The 21,598-nt window shown below is 44.8% G+C and overlaps 1 protein-coding gene across 1 annotated transcript; it reads left to right on the top strand.

Annotated features, from left to right (window-relative positions):
• The first annotated feature begins 2,484 nt into the window (after positions 1–2,484).
• On the top strand, positions 2,485–20,934 carry LOC103182549 (fibromodulin-like). Its single transcript, XM_007899615.2, has 9 exons — positions 2,485–2,695; positions 5,117–5,229; positions 6,690–6,903; positions 7,125–7,238; positions 7,926–8,019; positions 8,407–8,545; positions 9,428–9,528; positions 17,650–18,566; positions 20,674–20,934. Exons 1-9 carry the CDS (start codon positions 2,485–2,487, stop codon positions 20,823–20,825), a joined length of 2,055 nt encoding a protein of 684 aa, XP_007897806.2. The 3' UTR covers positions 20,826–20,934.
• The last annotated feature ends 664 nt before the right edge of the window (positions 20,935–21,598 follow it).

Raw genomic sequence — 21,598 nt, 5'->3', positions numbered from 1 at the left:
AACACAGACATGACGGGAAGACAGGCTCTCTCTTCTGTGCCACAAACTTCTATGAGTCTGTGGTTTCACAATAAATGACAACTTTACAACTTGTACAGTAACTATTCAGATTTTAACTGAGGACAAACCTTTCCTCACTGCACATCTCAGCAACTTTCCTTGACTAGAGCCCCGAGATAGCAAAAGTTCATCTAGATTTTACTGAAAACATTTCGGTTTTATAAGTTTATTTCTGAAAACCATCAGAACAATTGCAGTCGTCATGCATTAGCATTCTGTCTTGTCAGCCGGTTGCACTCTTGCCTCTGAGTTAGAAGGTTGTGAAGGGGTTCAAGCCCCTACATTTGGGATTCATAGTCTTGGCTGACACTCCAGAGCAGTCTTGGGGAGTTTGAGGGGTTGCATTGTCGGAGGTGCCCTCCTTCAGGTGAGGTATTAAACCAAGGTCCAGTCTTTTTAGGTGGACATTAAAGATCCTACAGCGCTACCCAAAAGAGAAGGGAGTTTCTCTCTCTCTCTCTCTCGGTGTCCTGGCCAACAATCCCTGAAAATAAGAATTGGTCGTTCGCTTCACGGCTGTTTGTGGGACATGGCTGCATGCAAACTGGCTGCTGCATTCGCCTATAAAATACACAGCCACTGCAATTTACAGTAATTCCCGTGAAGCACTTTGAAACGTCCTCCCGGCATTAAAGGCACCAAATCAAACACAAAGATTCTTCTTGCTGTTATTTATTATATATTGTTAATCACTCCACAAGATGGGAAAGCTGTGCACTTAAAGTTCGACTGAAACTGAATTGAAGTTTTATCAAAATATAGACTCAACAGGATCTCTGTTACAAGTCTGTGTATGGAGATGCTACATTTTTTGGAGGGGATGGGGGCAATGATAGTAGATTATTATTATTAATCTATGTGTGTGTGTGTGGGGAGGGAGGGAGACTGATCCTTGAGCCAAGATACCAAGCATCTAGCTGCAGTTTTGAGACTTAGACTTCAGATCATTGAACCTTTCAGGGCTGTGATTTTAGTCAATTCTCAGTCAAGCGCTCTGGGACTCTATCCTGCTTGAGGGGCGCCATATAAATGCAAGTTGTTGTTGTTGTTGTTGTTGGGTGCGTCAGCAGAGCTGAACGAAACCAGGGCGACGCAATGAGCCGAGATGGAGGGTGTTTAATGGTTAATGATGGAAGCTCTTGGACATTCACACACTGTCTTATTAACGGAAAACTACAGCCAGAGCTTATTAGCAAAAGCTCCCCAGGATAGAGGCGGAGGCGTAGGGAGGGGGGCGGAGGGGGGGAGGTTGAAAGGTTCGTGTTCAGCAAAATTGCAAAGTTTCATCAGCCCCAGTAAAGAACACAGCTGGAGAGTTAAGGATATTTATATTAATACCGTGTGTTCCTTATGTTAAGTTGAAGTCTTGACGGTTACACGATGTGCGATCGAGAAACAGCCACGGTTGACTTCATTGACTTCATTCAGACGCCTCAAAGTGCTTCACAGAATCTACGGTAGAGCGAATTGACTGTACACCTTGTGGGCGAAAAGCAGACAGCCCGTTGCGCACAGCAGTGTCCCGTGCAATTTGTTGGTGTTGGCTCCACGATATTTTAAGGCCCCTCTGTCAAACACGATACTCGTCATTTATGTGATCAAATGCAGGACCTATTGGCTTTCGGTTCTTCTTGTATTTTCTTGGCCAAGTGCTGCAGATGGTGTTGAGAGAATATGTTATCTGCCATACACATGTTTCTCCCCCAGTGCCAGGAAACCGGTAGAAACTCCCTCCACTTTTCAAATAGTCTCTCTAACGTCCATCAGACACGCAAATGCACTCGGGGGGTGGGGGGGAGGGATGTGGGGGGCCTGTTTGATCCTCTCTGCGATGCCCACCTTCGCTTCACGTTCATTGGTCGGGGCCGATCGCACAGGGTCTCCAGCCGCTTGGCAGCTGAGCGCTCACTTTGCGAGGAACGAGAGGCACGTGTCTCGTTTCGTCGCCCGCTCTCCCTCCATTTATTTCGCGAGCTTGCCGACCAAATACACAGTCACTAACACCTTCACGGTAAAATCCTGTGAAGCTCTTTTTGACGCCCCCAACCACGTGATAGAGCGCTACGTCAAATCAAACACAAGGGCTGTTATTCTAATTATAATTATCTGTGTTATATGACGCAACTCAACCACCCCACCACCCACCCCCACCCATCCACTGTGGCTCGCAGCTACAGAGTAATGCCATTTCACCCACAAAATACACAGTCACTACACTTTACAGTATATTCTGTGAAGCGCTTTGAGACGTCTCGTAGACTACTGGTGTAGTGGAGAGTGCTGGAAGTTGCAAAGTGACTAAAGGTTGCTCACCGGGCGGAGGAGCTGAGGGAGATGTGGTAGGCATTGCGTAAGGACCTCTTTCTCCATATCTAATGATAAGGAAACGGTAAACGTCTGAATTTCTTTCCTTCGACAGCGGCCATGAGTGGAGCTGCGTTGATGTTGGTTTTCTGTCTCCTGGCCTACGCCCACTGTCAAGCCAAGCCCTTCAAGCAGTCCAGCTTCTTTGACTTGGTGGGAGAAGACGGGGGATCTGGCGTGGAGCCAATCGAGGAGAAAAGCCATCGCCCTCGGTACTTCTGCCCTCCAAAGTGCATCTGCCAACGCAATGTGGTGCAGTGTTCCAACCTAGGTGAGGGGGAAGCTTTGTATTGAAGTGACTTATTAATGCACGAAGGATAAATTCAAGCTCAGGTTCCAGAATCAAAGAGTTCATGTCCTTATGACATTGGAATCCTTCTGAACATTGGTCTTTGCTTTTTCAGATGTTGGAGGATATCATCCAAAGCAAACTGAGCGCTCAAAGTGTTAACACAACTTCTTTAAACAGCTGTTAGATCAATGAGGGGGAAAGGCTCAGAGTAGGGAGAAATATTTATGGCGTAGACCAAAGGAGATGTTTCCTTTAACCCAACAAGAAAACAGTGTCTTAACATCTGCCAAAGTGATTTCTAAATAATTACCGTTATCAAATTGACTCTCGGGGCAGGTTCCAATTCACTCTAGATTGGGAAGCAAATCTTGAATGGGTTAAACTTGATTCAGGCCCCAAAATAACAACAGTTAAATACCGCACTTGCAGGTGGCAACGGCATTTGATCATGTCAAAGACGTCTCAAAGCCCTTGGTGCCACCGGTGACCAGGAAGCTCAGTGACCGGAATCTGGACAAAATGTCCTGAATTTGAGCCATTTTAATCCGTGCGGAAATAATGGAATTACAACCAATTGGTTACCTTCAGGAATGACAGGAAAACAAGAACCAGAGGAGGCCATTCGGCCCTTCGAGCCGGTCCCATCAATCTATTGGGTCTTGGCAAACCTTTTTAAGACGTTACCCTCTGTGAATTGCGCTATGTAAATGCAAGTGGTTGTTTTAGTAATGTCAGGGGATCTCTATCTGCTAAGGCCAGATCCAAGATTTAAAAAAAAAGCCTTGGTGCCAATATTTATATTTTGATTTTATTTTTGGAAGTGACCTATTCAGATTGGTTCCAAAACAGAGTCCGATGTCGGGACTTTGAACTCACGCCGTCTCGGCTGATGCTCCAACGCAGTGCTGGAGGAGCTGATTTGTTGGGGGTGACGAGATGTCAATCGGAGACAATTAAAGATTCCCGCAAACAATATTCGAAAAGACAACCGAGTTTCTCTCCCGGTGTCCTGGCCGACAATTCCAACCCCGAGATAGAATTCACAGGTGATTCACATCACCGGGAAATTGCTGTGTGCAAAATTACCCGCTGTGTTCACAGTAAAGTCTTGCGAAGCACTTTGAGACGTCTTGACGACGTGATAAAGGGTTGCATCACACACAAGGATTATTAGAACTGTATTATCAATGTTTTAAGCTTGATCCCCTGCCCCCTTCATTTCTCTCTGTTGGCTCCACACACAAGTTATTGCAGGCAATTTCCAAATAGGGAGTGTTAAAGACTGATTTAACACTCCCTATTTGGAATTATATAATCCATTATAATCCATGCCATTGTCATTGCTCACACAAAACCAGCAATTTCCTATGACTGGTTCTGCTGCCACGTTGAATGTTTCCTCTGGATCTGAAGATTAATGAGTTCAACTTGAACTTCATACTTTTAGACCAATGCAACATCACGAGACAGTTCAACGTTGAAAGCCAGTATTTTGGGGGCTGTAAAATAACGTTGAAGTCTTGTAAAATATATTAATTTTCTTCTCAATTTTCCTCCTTTCACTTTCCTTCGACCCATCTTGGTTTGGCGAGGAGACCGGAGACATTCAAGATGGTCAGATCTCTCTACAGTTGCAACCACTGACATCAAATGAGCCTAACAGGAAATTTACTGACTGGGCCAGGCAGACTGGAGCTTACAATCAATTTTTTTTCACCCCCCCGTCTTTGATAAAAGTCCCCAGCCTCTATTTTTCCCTCTGCATCAGTCAGATGTCTTGATTATGAAAGAAAACGTTTGTCAAATAGGAAAGAGGAAAGAGATCTGCTTTATTTAAGATTTCATTAGTTTTTCTGGCACAAAATCCTCTGTGCTCTGATGATAATAATAATAATAATAATAACACTTGCATTTGATATAGCGCCTTATCATGTCGTTGAGATATCTCAAAATGCTTCACAGAATATATTGGATTGACTGTATATTTTCTGAAACATAGCAGCCAATTGCACCCAGCAGTGTCCCACAAACAGCTGCGGATAGAGTTACCAATTTTTTTGAGGAATTATTATCCCCGGAAAACAATCCACCAATCGACTGACAACTAGGTCCTACTCACTGCTGGGTAAACAGAGGCATGTGGAGCAAGGAAACTTGCTTAAGGTTCTGCCCTTCCCAGGAATCGAACCCGGGATCTCTCGCTTGCGAGGCGAGCATGCTAACCACTACACTACAGGACTCCACGATTATAAGGATTGCTGCACTTTGATCCATCGGCTGATGGAGAGCTCTGCTTTCAACTGTGGTGAAGGCACAAATATTCATCACGGACAATCCAGCGGAGAAGATAAAAGTGCTCTGTGGATTTGCTTTGACATAACTTTTTTTTGTCTGCTGCAGGTCTGACCAGAATCCCCACTTACATTCTCCCTGACACTTCAGTGCTGGATCTACAGAACAACAAGATCAGAGAGATAAAGGAGAGAGACTTGAAAAACCTAAAGAACCTCCTTGTAAGTGAATTGACTCCCTTGATTAAAAAAAGATTGTCATCTGGACAAAGCGAGTTTGATACTTTTTGGCGTGAACAAACCCTGAATAACAGAGACAACCTCAAAGGTCCTATGTCTGGTCTGGTTTTGTTTTGTTACTGGACATAAGTTTGGAGACTCAGAGACTCCATCTTCTAAATATCTTAAAGTTCCTTTGCGTCACTTCCTATACAGTCTGGTAAACCGGAAATGATGCGATGTCTGTGTCTTTTCAAAGATCAAATGTGTGCGATCAAAAAAACAGAATACGATAATAATAATCGTTGCACTTGATATACTGCCTTATCATGTGGTTGAGACATCTCAAAGCCCTTCACAGAATGTATTGTAAAGTGGAGTGACTGTGTATTTTGTGAGCGAGGAAGGGGGCGGGAGAAGGATGGGCAGGGCAAGAACAACAACAACAAATTACACAGAAAGATGTCCCAGGGCGCTGGACAATCAGGGGTTTTGGCAAGGGTGAGGGGGAGGAGGAAAGGAGAGGAGGAGGGTCGATGGGATAGATGGAGGTGGGGGAGGTGGGGGGAGCGGCAGGGTGGAGTAAGGCCAAAAAGGTTCAAAATATTTTTCTTCTTGAGACGGGAAATGCCAAGGCTGAGTGAGAAAACCAACAGCATGGATTAAATTGGGTCAAACCGACTGTTTTCATCCTATATCATTCCAACACAATCCCAATACAATGAAGAAAGAAAGCCTCCTCTTCTCCAAATACTTGGGTTGGCTGTTCCCATCATTTCCTTTCTGGCCACAAACTCAAAGTTACTATTACTAAAATTGACTCCTTCCTTGGAAGATCCACAATTACTGGACAAAGTTGTTCTTCAAATAGTCTGGGGACGGAGAGCAAAAGTTATTGGAGCCATCTGAAACTCATCCTGACACATCTACAATTACTCCAAGTATTTTCTTAAAGTAATGGTAAGATTCTCTGTGTAGAGCCCAGTGGACATCGTATGACACAGGGGAACTGTGAGAAAATTAACAATAATTTGCAAACAGGGGAATGTCTCGGGGGTGGTTTATAGCGATGGCGTGGGAGCCTGAACAGGGTGGGAGAAGGCGGGAGGCGACTGAAGGCGCACTCAAAAAGACCCTAAAGGTTTTTTTTTAGGGTTTTCGGAGCAGAAAGGGAGGAGGCAAGGAGGAAGGAGTTTAGAGTTCCAAAGAACGAGGTAAAGCAATACAAAGCTTACCCACTGATGGTGGGGAGAAGGGCACAGAGATGTCTCAACGACGTGATAAGGCGCTATATCAAATGCAAGGATTATAATTATCATTACTGTTAATATGAAGCTGGCCTGAGTACACAAAGAAGAGGGAGTAGGCTGTTTTATTTCAAGGGATATATCAACCAGTTATTATTATTGTTACCCGAACTAGACGATTCAACTGGGTTTTTCTCCGTTTTCTCCCCCGTTTAGATTTTAATCATTGTGAACAACAGACTGCGAAGGATCCATCCCAAAGCCTTTGCCCCGCTCCAGAACCTCAAGAGGTTGTACCTGTCCAAGAACCTGCTCAAAGTAGTCCCAGACAATATGCCAAAGTCGCTCAATGAACTTCACATATGTGACAACAAGATAAAGTATGTGAAAAAAGAGCCCTTCCTTGGAATGTCCAAAATGTTGGCTCTTGGTAAGAGACATTCTCAAATCTTACAAAATGCACTCATTTCATTCTCGCACATTTAGTTTCGTGATTTCATCCAACTCCCCCCCCCCCCCCCCCCACCACCCCTCCCCACCGCCTTCCATTTCATCTGGCCCAACAGCTCCCTCTATAACCCGTGAAAGTTATCTTATGTTGTGTGTCAGGGTTGCCGTAAGCCTTTAACGAGTTACTTTTCCTCCAAACAGAATTCAGTAGAAACCCAATGACGGGCGAAGGGATTGAAAAAGGAGCCTTCAAAGGGTTGAAAATGCTCTCGTACCTTCGTATCACTGAGACAGGACTTACTCAGATCCCAAAAGGTGAGGTTTACTGAACATCAAATGGGGTGGGGGGGGGGAGAGAGTCACTGACTTGCGAAGTGTGTGGCTGTTTGGGGGGACCTCTCTGTGCCCAATTGGTTGCCGCAATGACCTAGAAAATAGAGTCAATACACTTCACAGTAAAAATTCTCTGAAACGTTTTGAAATGTCTCGATGATGTGATACCAGGCTCAACCAATACAGGGATTAATATTATTATTATTATTATTATTGTATTCCATCAACGTCAACTAACCATTAGATTTACTGTATTCATGTAACATTTCAGTATCCAGAATTTGGGAAATTCTTCAACACTGTCTTAATTTTGAAGCCAATTTCCTGCTTTTTTTTTACTGAACTACGGAAAAGCAGCTTCACAGGTTAAGGGTGAAATTCAACAATTTGCCAAACTCTGACTCTTTAAAATTGACCAATAAAAAATGTGGACATCTATTATTAATTATTATTATTACTTATCAGCCACCTTACGTTAAATCCTGCAAAGCACTTCGAGACGTCCTCCCGATGCAATGTACAAGAATAATTATCATTAGCGGTGAATGCTTCCAGTTGTTTGATTGAATTATGCGGAATTCTTTTCAACGCACGCTCGTTCCTATCCACCGTAAGTGAAAGGTAATGAGTGAGTCGCATTAACGTCCTTACTTTGCTTTGTTTCTTAAGACCTGCCGCGTTCATTAACAGAGATTCACCTTGACCGCAACAAGATCGTCAAAGTGGACATGAACGATTTCAAGAACCTTCACAATTTGCGCAGGTAACAATACAATACAACACAAAACTACATTTGTATAGCTTCTTTCTCATCGGGAGGCTGTCCCACGGCACTGGGGACTTACCCAAACCACCTCGTAAGACTCTCTCGTTTGAAATGTCTCATTCGGAAATTGGAGTTGAGGTACAGATCAGCCCACTCCTGATCCTATGTTCCTATGGTCCTAAAGCGGTTTCGGAGAACGGACCTGGATCTGAAGCCAGAGCAAAACATCACCTATGTTTTGTAACACCGTGATCCAGCTAGAGTCGTAACAACGATCTGAGGTGATCGCGCACCACAGAGAGCAAGGTTAGCAAGTACTGTATATATATTCTAGATCTAAGTTCCTCGCAAGTTCTGATGTATTTTCTTTTTCATTGTGTCCAGGCTGAGGTTAAGCTCCAACAAGATCAGATATTTTGCAAATAAAACTCTCAGTCACATGCCAATGCTCCAGGACCTCCACTTGGACAACAATAAGCTTTTCTCCATCCCCCCCGGCCTGCCCCAGCACAAGAACATCATGGTAAGCTCCGAGATCTGGTGAACAGTGCAGTCACTTCTCACGTTCAGGATCATTCCAGCAAGATCATTTGGGGAGGACAAGTTTGCAGGGCTATGGGGATAGAGCGGGGAAGTAGGATTGATTTGGATAGCTCTTTTAAAAGAGGATGACACGATGGGCCAAATGGCTGCATAACTCTATGATTCTATGGTTCTAGGAAGTATTCGGCATCATTATTGTGAGACAGTAGAGTAAGAGGACACGGGTTTGGAGTTGCAAAAGGGGGCAATTTCAGGGCAGTTTTCCTTTGCCTAGAGAGTAATTAACAACTGGAACAGGTTGTTAGGAACGGTGCTTGAAAGCAGCTCGATGCTGTGATGGGAGGATGGGAATGCGGATATATTGGAAGGATGAGATCAGATGGTCCGAAGGGCCTTTTTCATCCAAACCGATCTTGTGGGCTCTGGTGAACCTCCGCTCAGCCGGAGTCTTTAACAAGCTGAGGTGAATATGGGGCAGGATAAACATCATCCACCTGGTCCTGGCACCTCACGGTGTTTCAAATCCAGCTCGTGGCTCCTGCAAGTTCTCCACCCCACATGAAAAAAAATGTTCCGCTATAAAATGTCCCTGGGAAATTTTGGCTCGAAAACAAATGAGATTCTCGTTATTTTTTCGCTTGTGGAAAGTTTTATAGCATAAGTACAGAGCACAAGCTGCCTACAACAAAGAACTTCAATGAATGACAGCACCCACCCCATGGCGAGGGACAATCAGTATCCCATGTTGGATTTCTACCTGATACACGTGTGGTTCCTAGCTCTAAAAGGGTCTCACCGCACTACGCTACGGGAACTGCACATTGGTATTAAAACTGTTTTACTTACATGATGTCGATTGCAGGCACTCTACCTGAATGACAACCACATAGCACACGTAAGAGAGAACGACTTCTGCCCGACCAAAGAAGACTCATTGAAGACCCCTTACAGCCGGATCAGCTTGTACGGAAATCCCATCCCATACTGGGAAATCGAGCCCGGCATCTTTTACTGTGCGGTAGACTGGATATTCATCCAATTGGAACGCCCCACCTAAGGCCCGAGCTTCAGAACGGTAGCAACGTATTGAAACACAGGACTGATAAACACCCATCAATAGGCACCGACCGAATAGCTGATTCTTTCAAGTGTAACAATTGGTTTTACTTAACCGTGCACACGAGAAATTTGTTGTTGGTGTTGTTGTTTGTTTATTTGTTTGTTTCTTTGTTGTTGTTGTTGTTGTGGGAACACATTAACTTGGCACCACCGCCTCCTAACACTCCTACACCTTTGTCTATCTTGTTCAAAGTCAAGATCGAGCAGAGATTGTTTTAACGGCTTTTATACATCGGCCAAACCTTGGAGCCCCAAAATTATACAAGGCAAGAAAGACCCAGACCACGTACAGAAATAACCCACTTATTGAGTTTGTCAATGCATTTTATACAATAGAAATATGACCAAGTGTATTAAAGTATACTGGCAACAATCCATTTACCAGGAATTGAAGGCCTATACCTGGGACTAATCAGTTAGATGTGACATGGATTTACATGGGGTGAAAGGCAGAGAAACAGGCCAATCGGCCCAACTAGTGCGTGCCAGTGTTAATACTCCACAGGAGTCTCCACCCCTGTCTATTCTCTTCTCCCTCCTGTTATGCATCTGGTTTCTTCTTAAATACATCGATGCTCTGTGCCTTGTGGTTTACTTGCGACACACAGCAAATGTAAGTTGTAAGATTGTGGTGTGTGGCTGTTATTATTGCAGTGCAGGTCCTGCAAGTGGGTGTGAATGACAAAGCGAGCTGGATGGGCTGAGCAGCTCTCTCTCGTTCCTACATTTTAATTTGCTTTGAAATAGTTTATTTTACTACGTGAAGTGGTGTTATTAAACTATCCTAACTGGGTATCAATAAGCCTTGTAGTTAAGGGTAGAAGATAGATGTAGATAGTTTGGTTTCACATAACCCAGCGCCACAGTTCGACAAAGTCAAGTCAACAGCTTGATCCTATGTATTTATATGATGGATGAGATTTAAGCAATGCAGTTTATTAAACAGCAGCTTACATCTCCAAGGATTATCCAACACCAGGAGTATTAATAATCTAATAATAATCCCTGCATTTGATATAGCCCCTCATCGTGTCTTTGAGACGTTTCCAAGCGCTTCACGGGATACACCATACAGTCAATTGACCGTATACTTTGTGGGCGAAATGTTTATACATTTCAACAAGTTTCAATCCGGGATCAGAGAAGTCGTGTCTGCTATCATGAGCTGCAGAGGACTCGCATGCATGGATTCATCCAATACAAGTGGTCAGTCATTGGTTATGGACACTGGCAAGAGACCTTTGTGGGTTTCATCTTATAACCAGTAATTCTTGTTAGCGTTAAAAATGTTCCCATTTGTTGGGGAGAACTTGGATGTACATGATATAATTATGCATGATATAAGTTATCCCAAACACAGTACACTTATCTGTCTGAGCATACACAGGATTTATATTATTTTCATTTCCCGCACCCCACCCCCCCCACCACCCCACTCCATTGCTCCCTAAGTTGAATGGTTTCTGCTCAAATCTTTCTCCTCTTTCTGAGCTGTCTAGCAGTGAAGTTATGTTTTAGATAACTAGCTCTCACTAGTTATTGTAACCTGTATATATAATATATAGATATATTCCGAAATAAACACTTTTGACAAAAGCGAAAAGCTCTTACGCAATGTCTTTTGCCTCGTGTAGTACAGGGGACGCTCCCTGGCATGTAGGGCGCTATATAAATGCAAGTTGTTGTTGTTGTTTGGTGCGTTTTCAAAGAGTAGCCCTCAACAAGTAACACATGGTGAGTTTTGAAAGAAATTCAACCTGAACCGCTGTGACAAAGGCAAAGTTTGGGGCCAGGTTCTTCTTAGTAAAAAGGACGTCACAGTATCTTGGTGGAACGTTTGACAATTTGCGATCAAGAAGAACATTGATGGAAAAAGACGTGCTAAGATGGATAACAGACAGTACCCACCATTACAGCAATCAGTCTCTCTGGGATTACGTACATCAGGCTGAGAAGCCTGTACTTTTTTCCTGTCCGCACTCCATTCCCCTCGGCATATCTGGCACAGAGAAGGCCATCTTGCCCAATGGTCCATTAACATCTAGTCATCCAATAAAGATTAAATCCACTCCCGAAACCAAACCATTTCCAGATGTTTGACTCAAACCTATGGTTAACAATTATAATAATGGATCAAACCGGCTTAAGACCTCATGTTTTCGAATCATAATTTAAGCCGATAGGTAATTAAGAACATTTGTTTCAAATTCACCCTATTGTAATAACCTGCTAACCACATCTGAGAGGCTGTAAATCAAGTCTTCAACGCATCAAATCAGCCAGTGTGACGTCCTTTGACATTATAGATGCTATAACAAGCTCAAGGATTAATGTTGGGTTAGTTCTTAACTCAAAGACAAAGCAGAAGTGGTCAAACAAACTGCGAAAATCTATGTGCGTTCAAAACTGGTGGGAGGAGAAATACAGTTCAGCAACATTGATATCGGCAAAGTTACTCAGTCTCTAATATTTCCAATTCTCACTGGTCAGATCCAGTGAGTTAGAAGCTAGAAAATCATTCAGCATATATTGTGTTGCGAGATGACTGAGAGAGAGGGAGAGTGAGAGAGGGGGAGAGAGAGAGAGCCCTTTAACAACCAGCTCTTTCATAACTTCCCACATGTGCCTGGCAGACTGCTCTCCCACCCCACCCTCGCACCTCGCCCCCCTCATCCCCACGCGCACACACACCAACCCCATCACGCTTTAAGGCAGATCAGTAACCTTCTCAAGTCGGTGGACCTGCATGAGTTTAACTGGAAAAAATGTTGGCGATGAGAATCATTTCCACATGGACTGACCTTTGCAGAGTTTCCACTAAACGAGCCAGGTTTAGCAGAGCAGCACTCGATAACGGTCACCCTCTCCCTCTACTACTACTAATAATAATCATCATAATAATAATCCTTGCATTCGACATGGCGCCTCATCACGTAGTTGAGATCATCTCAAAGCGCTTCACAGGATTGACGGTGTGAAGTGGATTGACCGTGTGTTTTGTGGGTGAAACGTAGCAGCCAATTGCGCCCAGCAGTTCACCTCTTCCTTTCCCTTGTCCAGCTCTGAATCCAAAGTCCCTCAGAGAAGAAATACAAAGAGTATTTCTTAAGAGCCGTATATGCCTGCAATACCAAACTCTGGACAAGGAAGCAGCTTTATATTGAAAAAAAACAGACAAGTGGCTGCTTTACGCAATGAAAACATCATAAGATCATCAATAAGACCCCCAAACCTCTCGAGACATTTACTCCGCATGTTCTTGAGCTCCTGTGGTCATAAAACCATGGGAGACGCGCTGTGTAAAAGGTACCGGAATCAAACCTCAGGATAAATTCATTCCGTAATGTCAGGAGCAACTGGAAAAAATGCACGGATGATGCCAAGATTCACAGTCAAATAAATGATTGAACAAAACCCTTCTGACAGACCTCCCCCCCCACCCCGAAGCTGAAAGTCATAAAAACATTTTTGTTATCTCTGAACGCTCAAATTATTGGCATAACCGCTGGAGAATGAATAACACCAATAATAAAACCCTTGGATTTGCACTTGCTAATGCCCCTCAAACTGCTTCACAAGTTACGGTGAAGTGCAGTGACTGCGTATCTGTAGGCAAACACGGCAGCCAATTTACACGGACCGATGGGAAACCCTATTAATCGCTGACATCCGAGGGCGATGTGCACAGAGCTGAATGGAATTTCCCTGAGTTACACGTGAGAATACCGAGACAACATCTTCCCCCCACCCCCCCACCATTCACCCCTCCTCCCCCACAATAAGGTTTGGGGGGGAAAAGCACAACAGGGCAGGTTTTGCGTGGTCTTTGGAAAGGGTGAGCGTGATGGACCACATGGCCTTTTCTCCCTTCAGTGATTTCCTTTTGATCTTAACACTTCACAGCGACTGAGCCACATAGAGATGTCGTAAACGTTCGCTGAGCAGCTCGCTCTGAAAGTAGGTAACATCTGCACCAGCCAAACTGTACATTGTGGGCAAACTGTAACCTTTTCACAATAATACGCGCGTCAGTGAGCGAATTCACCTTCAACACATGCCTTCCAGATTTCGCCAGTAATGTGTAAAAGGTGGATATTAAAATTATTTGCAGCAATGATCCCCCGTTGATTTAAGAATAACCTTATGGCTGAGAGACCAAAATAATATCACCAGCGGGAAGCTAACAGATCAGTCCTACAAGTCAAGTTTTATGGCTCCTGCTACCAATAATCTTCCCATTAAAACCTGAGATTAAAGAAATGCTTATTTTCATCTTAAACCGACCTTTCCAGATCTAAAACACCTTTTGGGATTGGGTCAGAAATTCGGCCATAAGTTTTGAAAAGTGACAGAGAAATTGTTTTCTCTTAGGAAACGTGAATCTGTGCGTTTCTCGAATTCCGAATTCCTGGGTTATAAATAACATGGATCCCTCAAATCACTTCCTTTATAACGTTCGTTTGATTGAAGTCTGTACAGCCGTTGTGGTTTCAAGGACTTGAGCTCACAGTCTAGGCTGATGCTCCAACATTACTGAGGGGAGGGTGGGAGAGGAGTACTGAAATATCAGAGGTGCTTTTCTTCGGAAGAGATGTTAAATCGAGGTCCCATTTTGCCCATTCAGGTGGATGTTGGAGAACAATCAATTGACTTTACATTATATCCTGTGAAGAGCATTGCGACGTCTCGAAGACATGATAAGGCGGTATATCAATTGCAAGGATTATTATTATTATTATCCTGACAGTAGAGCGGTTACTAGGAATGATGAGATGAAAGTGAGCCTTCTTTATTCCAAACCAATCTCAGGATCACCTCTGATCACATGTGCCTTCCCGCATCCCAAATAGGTTGAGAACATCACAGACCACATTAGAGCCTCTTTAGTTGCACCGCTCTCCTCCTTTTCCTATTTAGTCTATGTTTTTGTCTAAGGTAACTTTTATTTTTGCTTTCCCAATATTAACAAGTCATTTTAAAAAAAATCACATACACACACTCTAGGATTAAATCTAAACGCCACAATTTATTATCCTATTCGGGCCTTTTCGCTGTGAGTTTGCCTTTGATGTGGATTCACAAGGTTCCCTGCACCTTCTCATTTAATTGAAACCCTTAACTCTGATCCTTGTAAAAAGGTGGTGGGGGTTGGGGAGAGAAGTGGTCTAAAAAGGGCTTATGAATGCCATTAGTTAGTGGGTTGTTGCAAAATTGCCAGAATGGCAAACAACAGCATGGAAGCTGTAATTTTCTCCCAAAGATCAATCAGTTCTGAATATGTCCTCGGGTGGTGAGGTGGGGTGTGCGCGGAGGGACAGAAACCTCGTATCTAGGTCAGTATCTCATGGTTTTGAGCTGAGAATTAGACACAAAAACGGCAAACGTTGCCTTATCAAACCGGGGGCACTTGAGGCACAATGATAATCAGAATCACCCAGAACGTACCTAGTCAGTGAGACGCGATAATTTCACCCATATCTGGTTTCACTAAAAGAAAACGAGAGGATTAATTCTTGCTGCAAAAAAAGGGGGCCTTAATGACAGGTTCATAAAAACAGCTTGAAACGTCCGCTAGAGCGCTTGCTTAATTGCGAGGCCTCATTTATAATGAGAACAGGGCAAAGGAGTTGCTGGAGAAATATAGTTTTTTTTCAAAAAAAAAACAACAAATACACACACACACGCGCGCGCGCGCGATGCCCTTCACAAACTGGCTGCATATTTCTGCGGTGTGAAGTTAGCATAAGGAAGGCTTGAAAGGACCCTTGTGTGTGTGTGCGCGTGTTTTAACTGGAGCTCGTCCAGCAGTCAAAAACCTATTGATTCACTGTCAACCGGTTTGTGAGGTCACTTGCAAAGTGCTAGTTTTCTTTTCAAAAGTTTTTTTTCCCCCCAACAGAATCACCTGGATTGAGCCACCAAGGATACAGGAGATCTCTTTCTCTCTCTCTCCCTCTCTCTCTCTCTCTCTGGGAACTGAGGTTGGTACCAGTATGATTGGAACGTTAAGATATTTTTGATGTGCGCTGTTATAATTCTCTCCCCACATCCCGCTCCCTATTCCACAGGAGGAACTCCCGCCCCCCACCTCCTCCGCACCCCACCCCACATCGAACGACCGAACCGCTAGTACTTTATGCAGGACGTTTGTTAAGCGCAGTTCCAGCAAGTTCCAGTTTCAAGCAATAAGCTGATGGCAGTCGAAGATCTTTTGTGCGCAGGCTCCACGAGGCGTGATGTGGGCTTTATCGACGCTTTGAAATTGGACTGTAAAACGTGGGCACGGAAATGATTCACCATCAAGGAATCGCTGCCTAAATTCACGTGGAATACCTAAAGTTTAGCAGAAAATCCCACGCGGTTGCCATTTGGGTCATTTGGAGCAGTACGTGCACGAGACGTCTCAACGACGTGATAAGGCGTTCTATCAAATGCAAGGATTATTATTGTTATTAATAGTATTAATATTAATTAATATTATTAATATTAATATATGGGTGGTATGCATCTCAAATCGGGTCGAACCTTCTCCTTAGGAGGAATAGTTGCCATCAGCAGAGACAAAACCATTCTTGGCTTCATAATTTGGGACAGGGAACCTCACAAGATGAATCTTATAAGAGCAATTTTTATTAATGTACAAGTTCCAATGTTTTCATGAGAATTCTTACATTAGATTGGGATTTTTATTTCATTTAAAAAACAAAAGATATTTCGACACAGAAATCCTTAGCCTCCTTTTTTTTTCTTTTCGGACTGATTTTTTTTTGTGGGGTGGTGGGGGTGGAGTGGGGGGGGGGGGGGGGCGGAATATTTGACCGGATTCCTGGCTTCAAATTTTACCTTTATAAAAAATATTCCGAAAGTAGGTAATGTGGAAAAAGTAAAGTAAAAAAGTAAATGTTTTCGCTTCCCTTCCAATCCTCAAAGAGGACTCTATTCACGAGTTTCGTCTGTTTTTTTAAAAAAAAACGAATGAATCGCTACGATTTAGAAAACGTACACTTTTGGAAATTGTTTAACTTTTTTTTAAAAAAAGCGAAAAAGAGCCAAAGCACATGTGGGAATAGCAGCCAACTTCGCTAACTACTTTTAGAACAAGTTATTTCACTGTTGAGTCCCTTTTGGCACAGACAGACAAGAGTTTGGAAAAACACCAACATTTTATATATAACCTGTCGTGGAAACCCAACACGTCTATAGGTTGTGTTTTTTAAGGTCAATGTTCCATTGCAGGAATAATCCTATTGGAAAAGATCAAGGCATCAGAGTAAAGCCATAGCAATCCTTGCATTTGATACAGAGTCTATGACATCGAGAATGTCTCAAGGCGCTTTACAAGCTTTGCCCTGTCAAGTGTAGTGACTGTGTGTTGGTGGTAGATTTATGAATGGGCGAGTCCTTTGGATCAAACGTAAAACCAATAACCCTCGAGGTGAAAAACAAATTGTCTGCCTAAGAAATAGGCATCGCGTGCACTTTGTAGTAAGCCTTGTGAAGCGCTCCGAGATTTTGATATCGTTATACGGCGATGTGCGATAAGGCACTATATCTAATGCAAGGATTATTGCTATTAATTATTAGTGTTAGTATTAGTAACAATATTCCGTTCAGCGGAAAGTGACCGGGTCGTTAGGATCTGCAATAAGGTCAATTGGAGAGATCAAGAGCAGACTTGATTGACCAAATGGCCTTTTCTCACTTCGCATTTCCTTTTGCCGTTATTTGTACATTGCGTGTAAGATTAATCCGTACATTTGATATAACGCCTTATTATGTCTTCGAGACGTCTCAAAGTAATGCCCTGAGATTGTAACAATGGTGTTTGTTCACAAAGTCTCTCTTCTTTATGGTAAAAATGAGGTGAAGCGCTTTGGGACTGACGAGTAAACATTATTCAAAACGTAAGGATTATTATTGTAATAATATGACACATAATTATTATTGATTTCCGATCGCTCGCAGGATGAAGCTCACTCACCTGCTGGTGTTTGCGGCGCTTTTCCCTGGCGGATTGTGCCAGTACGGCTACGAATACTTCACCTGGCTCGCGCACATCATGGGCTATTCCCGATCGGTCAGGAACGAACAGGTCGAGGCTCCTCCCAAGCAGCCGATGACATCCGACTGTCCCGCCAAGTGCACCTGCCCTCCCATCTTCCCCACCGCCATGTACTGCGACACACGCAAACTGAAGCACATACCAGTCGTGCCGGCCCGCATGCGGTATGTCTACCTGCAGAACAACCAGATCGAGGCTGTTCCCGAGGGAGTGTTCGACAACGCCACCAGCCTGATCTGGGTTGTCCTGCATCGCAATAAGATCTCGAGCGAGAAGATAGGCAAAGGAGTCTTCTCCAAGCTGAAGAACCTGAAGCGCCTGTACTTGGATCACAACAGGCTGACCAAAATATCCTTCCCGTTGCCGAGTTCGCTGAAGCAACTGAGGCTCACTTCAAACAAGATCTCGAAGATCCAACCGGACCTGTTCCAGGGACTGAAGAACCTGACCATGCTTCTGCTCAACGACAACCAACTGCAAGACGTCGGAGGAAGCTTCGAGGAGCTGACGTCTCTGGGTCTCCTGGATCTCAGCAACAACCAACTGACAAAGCTGCCCGCTGGACTCCCGGAGTCTCTGCACCAGGTCTACCTGGACTTCAATCACATCAGCTCCATTCCCGAGGAGTATTTCCAGAAGCTCCCCAAACTGCAGTATGCCAGGATCTCGAACAACCACCTGACAGATAACGGGATCCCGCAGAACACATTCAACGTCTCCAACCTGATCGAGTTGGACCTCTCCCACAATAAGCTGCAGACCATTCCCCCCGTCAGCACCAACCTGGAGAACCTGTACCTTAACGCCAACAGGATCAGAGGTGAGAGCCTCACCTCATCTATCATTTAACAACAACCGCATCTTGTGTTTATATAGCGCCAATTAAGGGACTTGGCGTTAAGAATTTTCCCCAAGTCTACTCCAACTTCCATTAGAAGACAGAATAATCTTCCGGTACCTACGGAATATCAGGCGGTTTCGTAAAACGTAACTCACTCCAGCATTCACATGGTTTTAGGAGCTGTTAGAGCAAGGGGAACTCCACATAACGATATTCATATAATAATAATAATAATAATAATAATAATAATCCTTGCATTTGATATAGTGCCTAAAACATAAATTCGCCTCAAAGAGCTCGACAGGTAATTGTGTATTTTACGGCACGCCAAACATCCCACAAATAGCCAAGCAAATGACCATTTTTTTTAACAACTGGGGGATTGTCAGCCAGGACACCAGGAGAGGGAAACGCCCTTCTCTATACCAGTGTTGCTATGGGATCTTTACTTGGGAGACCTGAACAGGCAGACGGGACTTTGGTTTGACGTCTCATCCGAACGACAGCACCTCAGGTGTTGTGGCTTGTCGTATGCGCAGATGCCAGGCCGCAGGTCTCAAACGTCACCAGGGTTGAAGTGTTCCTTTGTCTGGGTATCCATTTCCTCTCTCGTCTGCTCTCATTTAGGCCTTAAATACAACAATGGCCCCCAGTGAACGTTGCCCCAACCATCATGAGGTGATTGGTATACTCAGCTCATGTGCCCTTTTCTCTTAACTCATTAGGTACAAAATCCCAGATGCAGGTTTCCCCCCCATCACTGTACTGGAGCGTCAGCCTAGACTGTCAACCTCAAGGTCGCCGCACTGGGGCTCGAACCCATAACCTACTGACCCAGAGACAAGCCAGTTACCAACTGAGCCAAACTGAGGACAATGTAACATAATGTCTGCCACACGCCACTCTCAGTCGCCACTCTTATACCCCAATCGGTTTTGCTTTACTTTTCACACTATTTGTGCCCTAATGTCACTTGCTCTCAGTCCGATACCCCACTATCGGTGATCAGGCCTTCAGCCTCTCCGCACCCCCCCCCCCCCACCCCCACCCCCCCCCACCCCCTGGAACTCCATTTCACAGGCCTTCATCCCATCGCCTCACACCCCCCCGCCCACTCCCTCCCCTCCCTCCCTCGCCTCCTTCAAAGCCCGTCTCAAGACCTTCATCTTCGACCGTGTCTTCGGTCAACCTCTCAACCCCCACCCTCCCTGCCCTCCACCCCCTCCTGATCCCTACCCCCAGCTCGGGTGCAAATCCAGCACTTTGGGACGTGCTCCCGACGTGAATGGCACTGCGTCAATGTCATTTGCTGTCGTGGTGGTGGTTGACTTTAACCAAAATCGGACAGAGCAAAAGGGAATCGATTGAGAGGCAAAACAAAAGTTTGGGATTTTAACGTCAACCTGGGAAAGGTCCCAAAAGTGAGGATCAGCGTTAAAAATAGATTTTCATATTCTAAATAGTTTAAGAAAGGACTTGGCCTCAGCTCTTTGGTTTAGAATAACTCGCTCTCTCTTCCAACAGTGTTGGCAAACGTCAGAATTGAAAGCAAAACAAAAAAATGTCGTCAAAACTGAATTTACGAGTGCAAACGAGATCAAACTTGAGATTGAGATTGAGATTCCCGGATTATATGGATTTCTTCGGCTCTTTAGCGAAACGATGAGCGTTTGGTCAGTTTGTGCCTCTCTGACCGCACGTGCGTCCAGTGGCTTCAACTTTGCCGTGGAGTCCTGTGGCTCAGTGGTCACAGGGCGCTCGGCTCGCAAGCGAGCAGGACCTGGGTTCGAATCCCGGGCGGTGGGACGCTTTCTTAAATTTCTTACCCCGCGCTCCTCTGTTTAGCTTGCAGGAAGTAGGTTGTTAGTCAATTGGCGGATCGCTTTTCCAGGGGTAATAATCCTGCTTACGGTCAACTTCCCCCCACCCTTCCCCACCCCCGACTCGGTGTCGTGCTCCGCCACTGACCGGCGCTTTGGGCCGCTATCCCTGCGTGAGGGGGCGCTGTGCAAATGCAAGTTGTTGCCGTAGTTCCTTGCCTTCCGACTGTGTAGCCCCTTGACTCTCCCGGCCTTGTGTTTTGCAGAGTTCACTGTGGACAGTTTCTGCAAGAACACGGGCATAATGAACTTCTCCAAGATTCAGGTTCTTCGCCTCGACGGCAACGCCATCAAACAAGACGAGTTACCGCCCAACGCACATCAGTGCCTGCGCCAAGCCAGGATCATAGACATTTAGCCCATGTTCACCCCACGCGTGTCAATCAGTAAACCTCCCTGTGTCACTGTGTCCTTCATGGCTTGTCTCAAGACCCGCCTCATCGACCGCGCCTTCGGTTACCCTCCTACCCCACCCCCTCCCTGCCCTCCACCCCCTCCTGAACCCAACCCCCGGCTCGGGTCCAAATCCCTGACTGTCCAGGGCTTTGGGAAGTCCTCCCGACGTGAAAGGTGCTGCGTAAATGTCATTTGTTGTTGTTGTTGTTACAGTAAACCGTAGAGACTGTCTGCCTTACGTTGATCTAATCATTCCTCGCATTTGATACAGCGGCTTATCGTATCGGAGCGTCTCAAAGCACTTCGCGGAGTTCCTCTGCCAAGTGTAGTGACTGTGTTTTCGCAGGTTGGACAAAGCAGCCCATTTGCGCTCAGCAACCTCCCACAAACAACCATGAAGTGAATCCATTCCGACAATCTATCTCTGGGCTTTCCACGTTGTAGGTGGGGGAGGTGTGGAATTCTCGATCCGTTTTGGAGACTCTTAAGCAACGGTGATGAGTTTCCGTGTGTGTCAGACACCCGGCTGAACCCCCACCCACCCCCCCCCACCCCAAAATACAAAGCGAATGATCAATTTGATCTGATTGTTGGCAGACGGAAGGCAAGTTTAGCGTTCAGTCCAGAGGGTAGCTCAGCCATGAGCTGGTGATAGCATCTGGTATGTCGTAGGTCAATGTTTTCTTTTCTCCTGTGAATATTCAATCTTAATTCCGGATTTCCCTGTTCTTTTAA

The sequence above is a fragment of the Callorhinchus milii genome, unplaced genomic scaffold, assembly GCF_018977255.1.
Source record: "Callorhinchus milii isolate IMCB2004 unplaced genomic scaffold, IMCB_Cmil_1.0 Scaffold19, whole genome shotgun sequence".
Lineage (NCBI taxonomy): Eukaryota > Metazoa > Chordata > Chondrichthyes > Chimaeriformes > Callorhinchidae > Callorhinchus > Callorhinchus milii.
This window is presented reverse-complemented; position numbering and strand designations above follow the sequence as displayed.

What these genes read in the sequence shown, in the direction of transcription:
- LOC103182549 (XM_007899615.2), top strand. Translation starts at nt 2,485, where the DNA reads ATGAGTGGAGCTGCGTTGATGTTGGTTTTCTGTCTCCTGGCCTACGCC. An exon ending in GGTGCAGTGTTCCAACCTAG is followed by an intron (nt 2,696 to 5,116) that starts GTGAGGGGGAAG and finishes TGTCTGCTGCAG; the next exon opens with GTCTGACCAGAATCCCCACT. An exon ending in AAAACCTAAAGAACCTCCTT is followed by an intron (nt 5,230 to 6,689) that starts GTAAGTGAATTG and finishes TCCCCCGTTTAG; the next exon opens with ATTTTAATCATTGTGAACAA.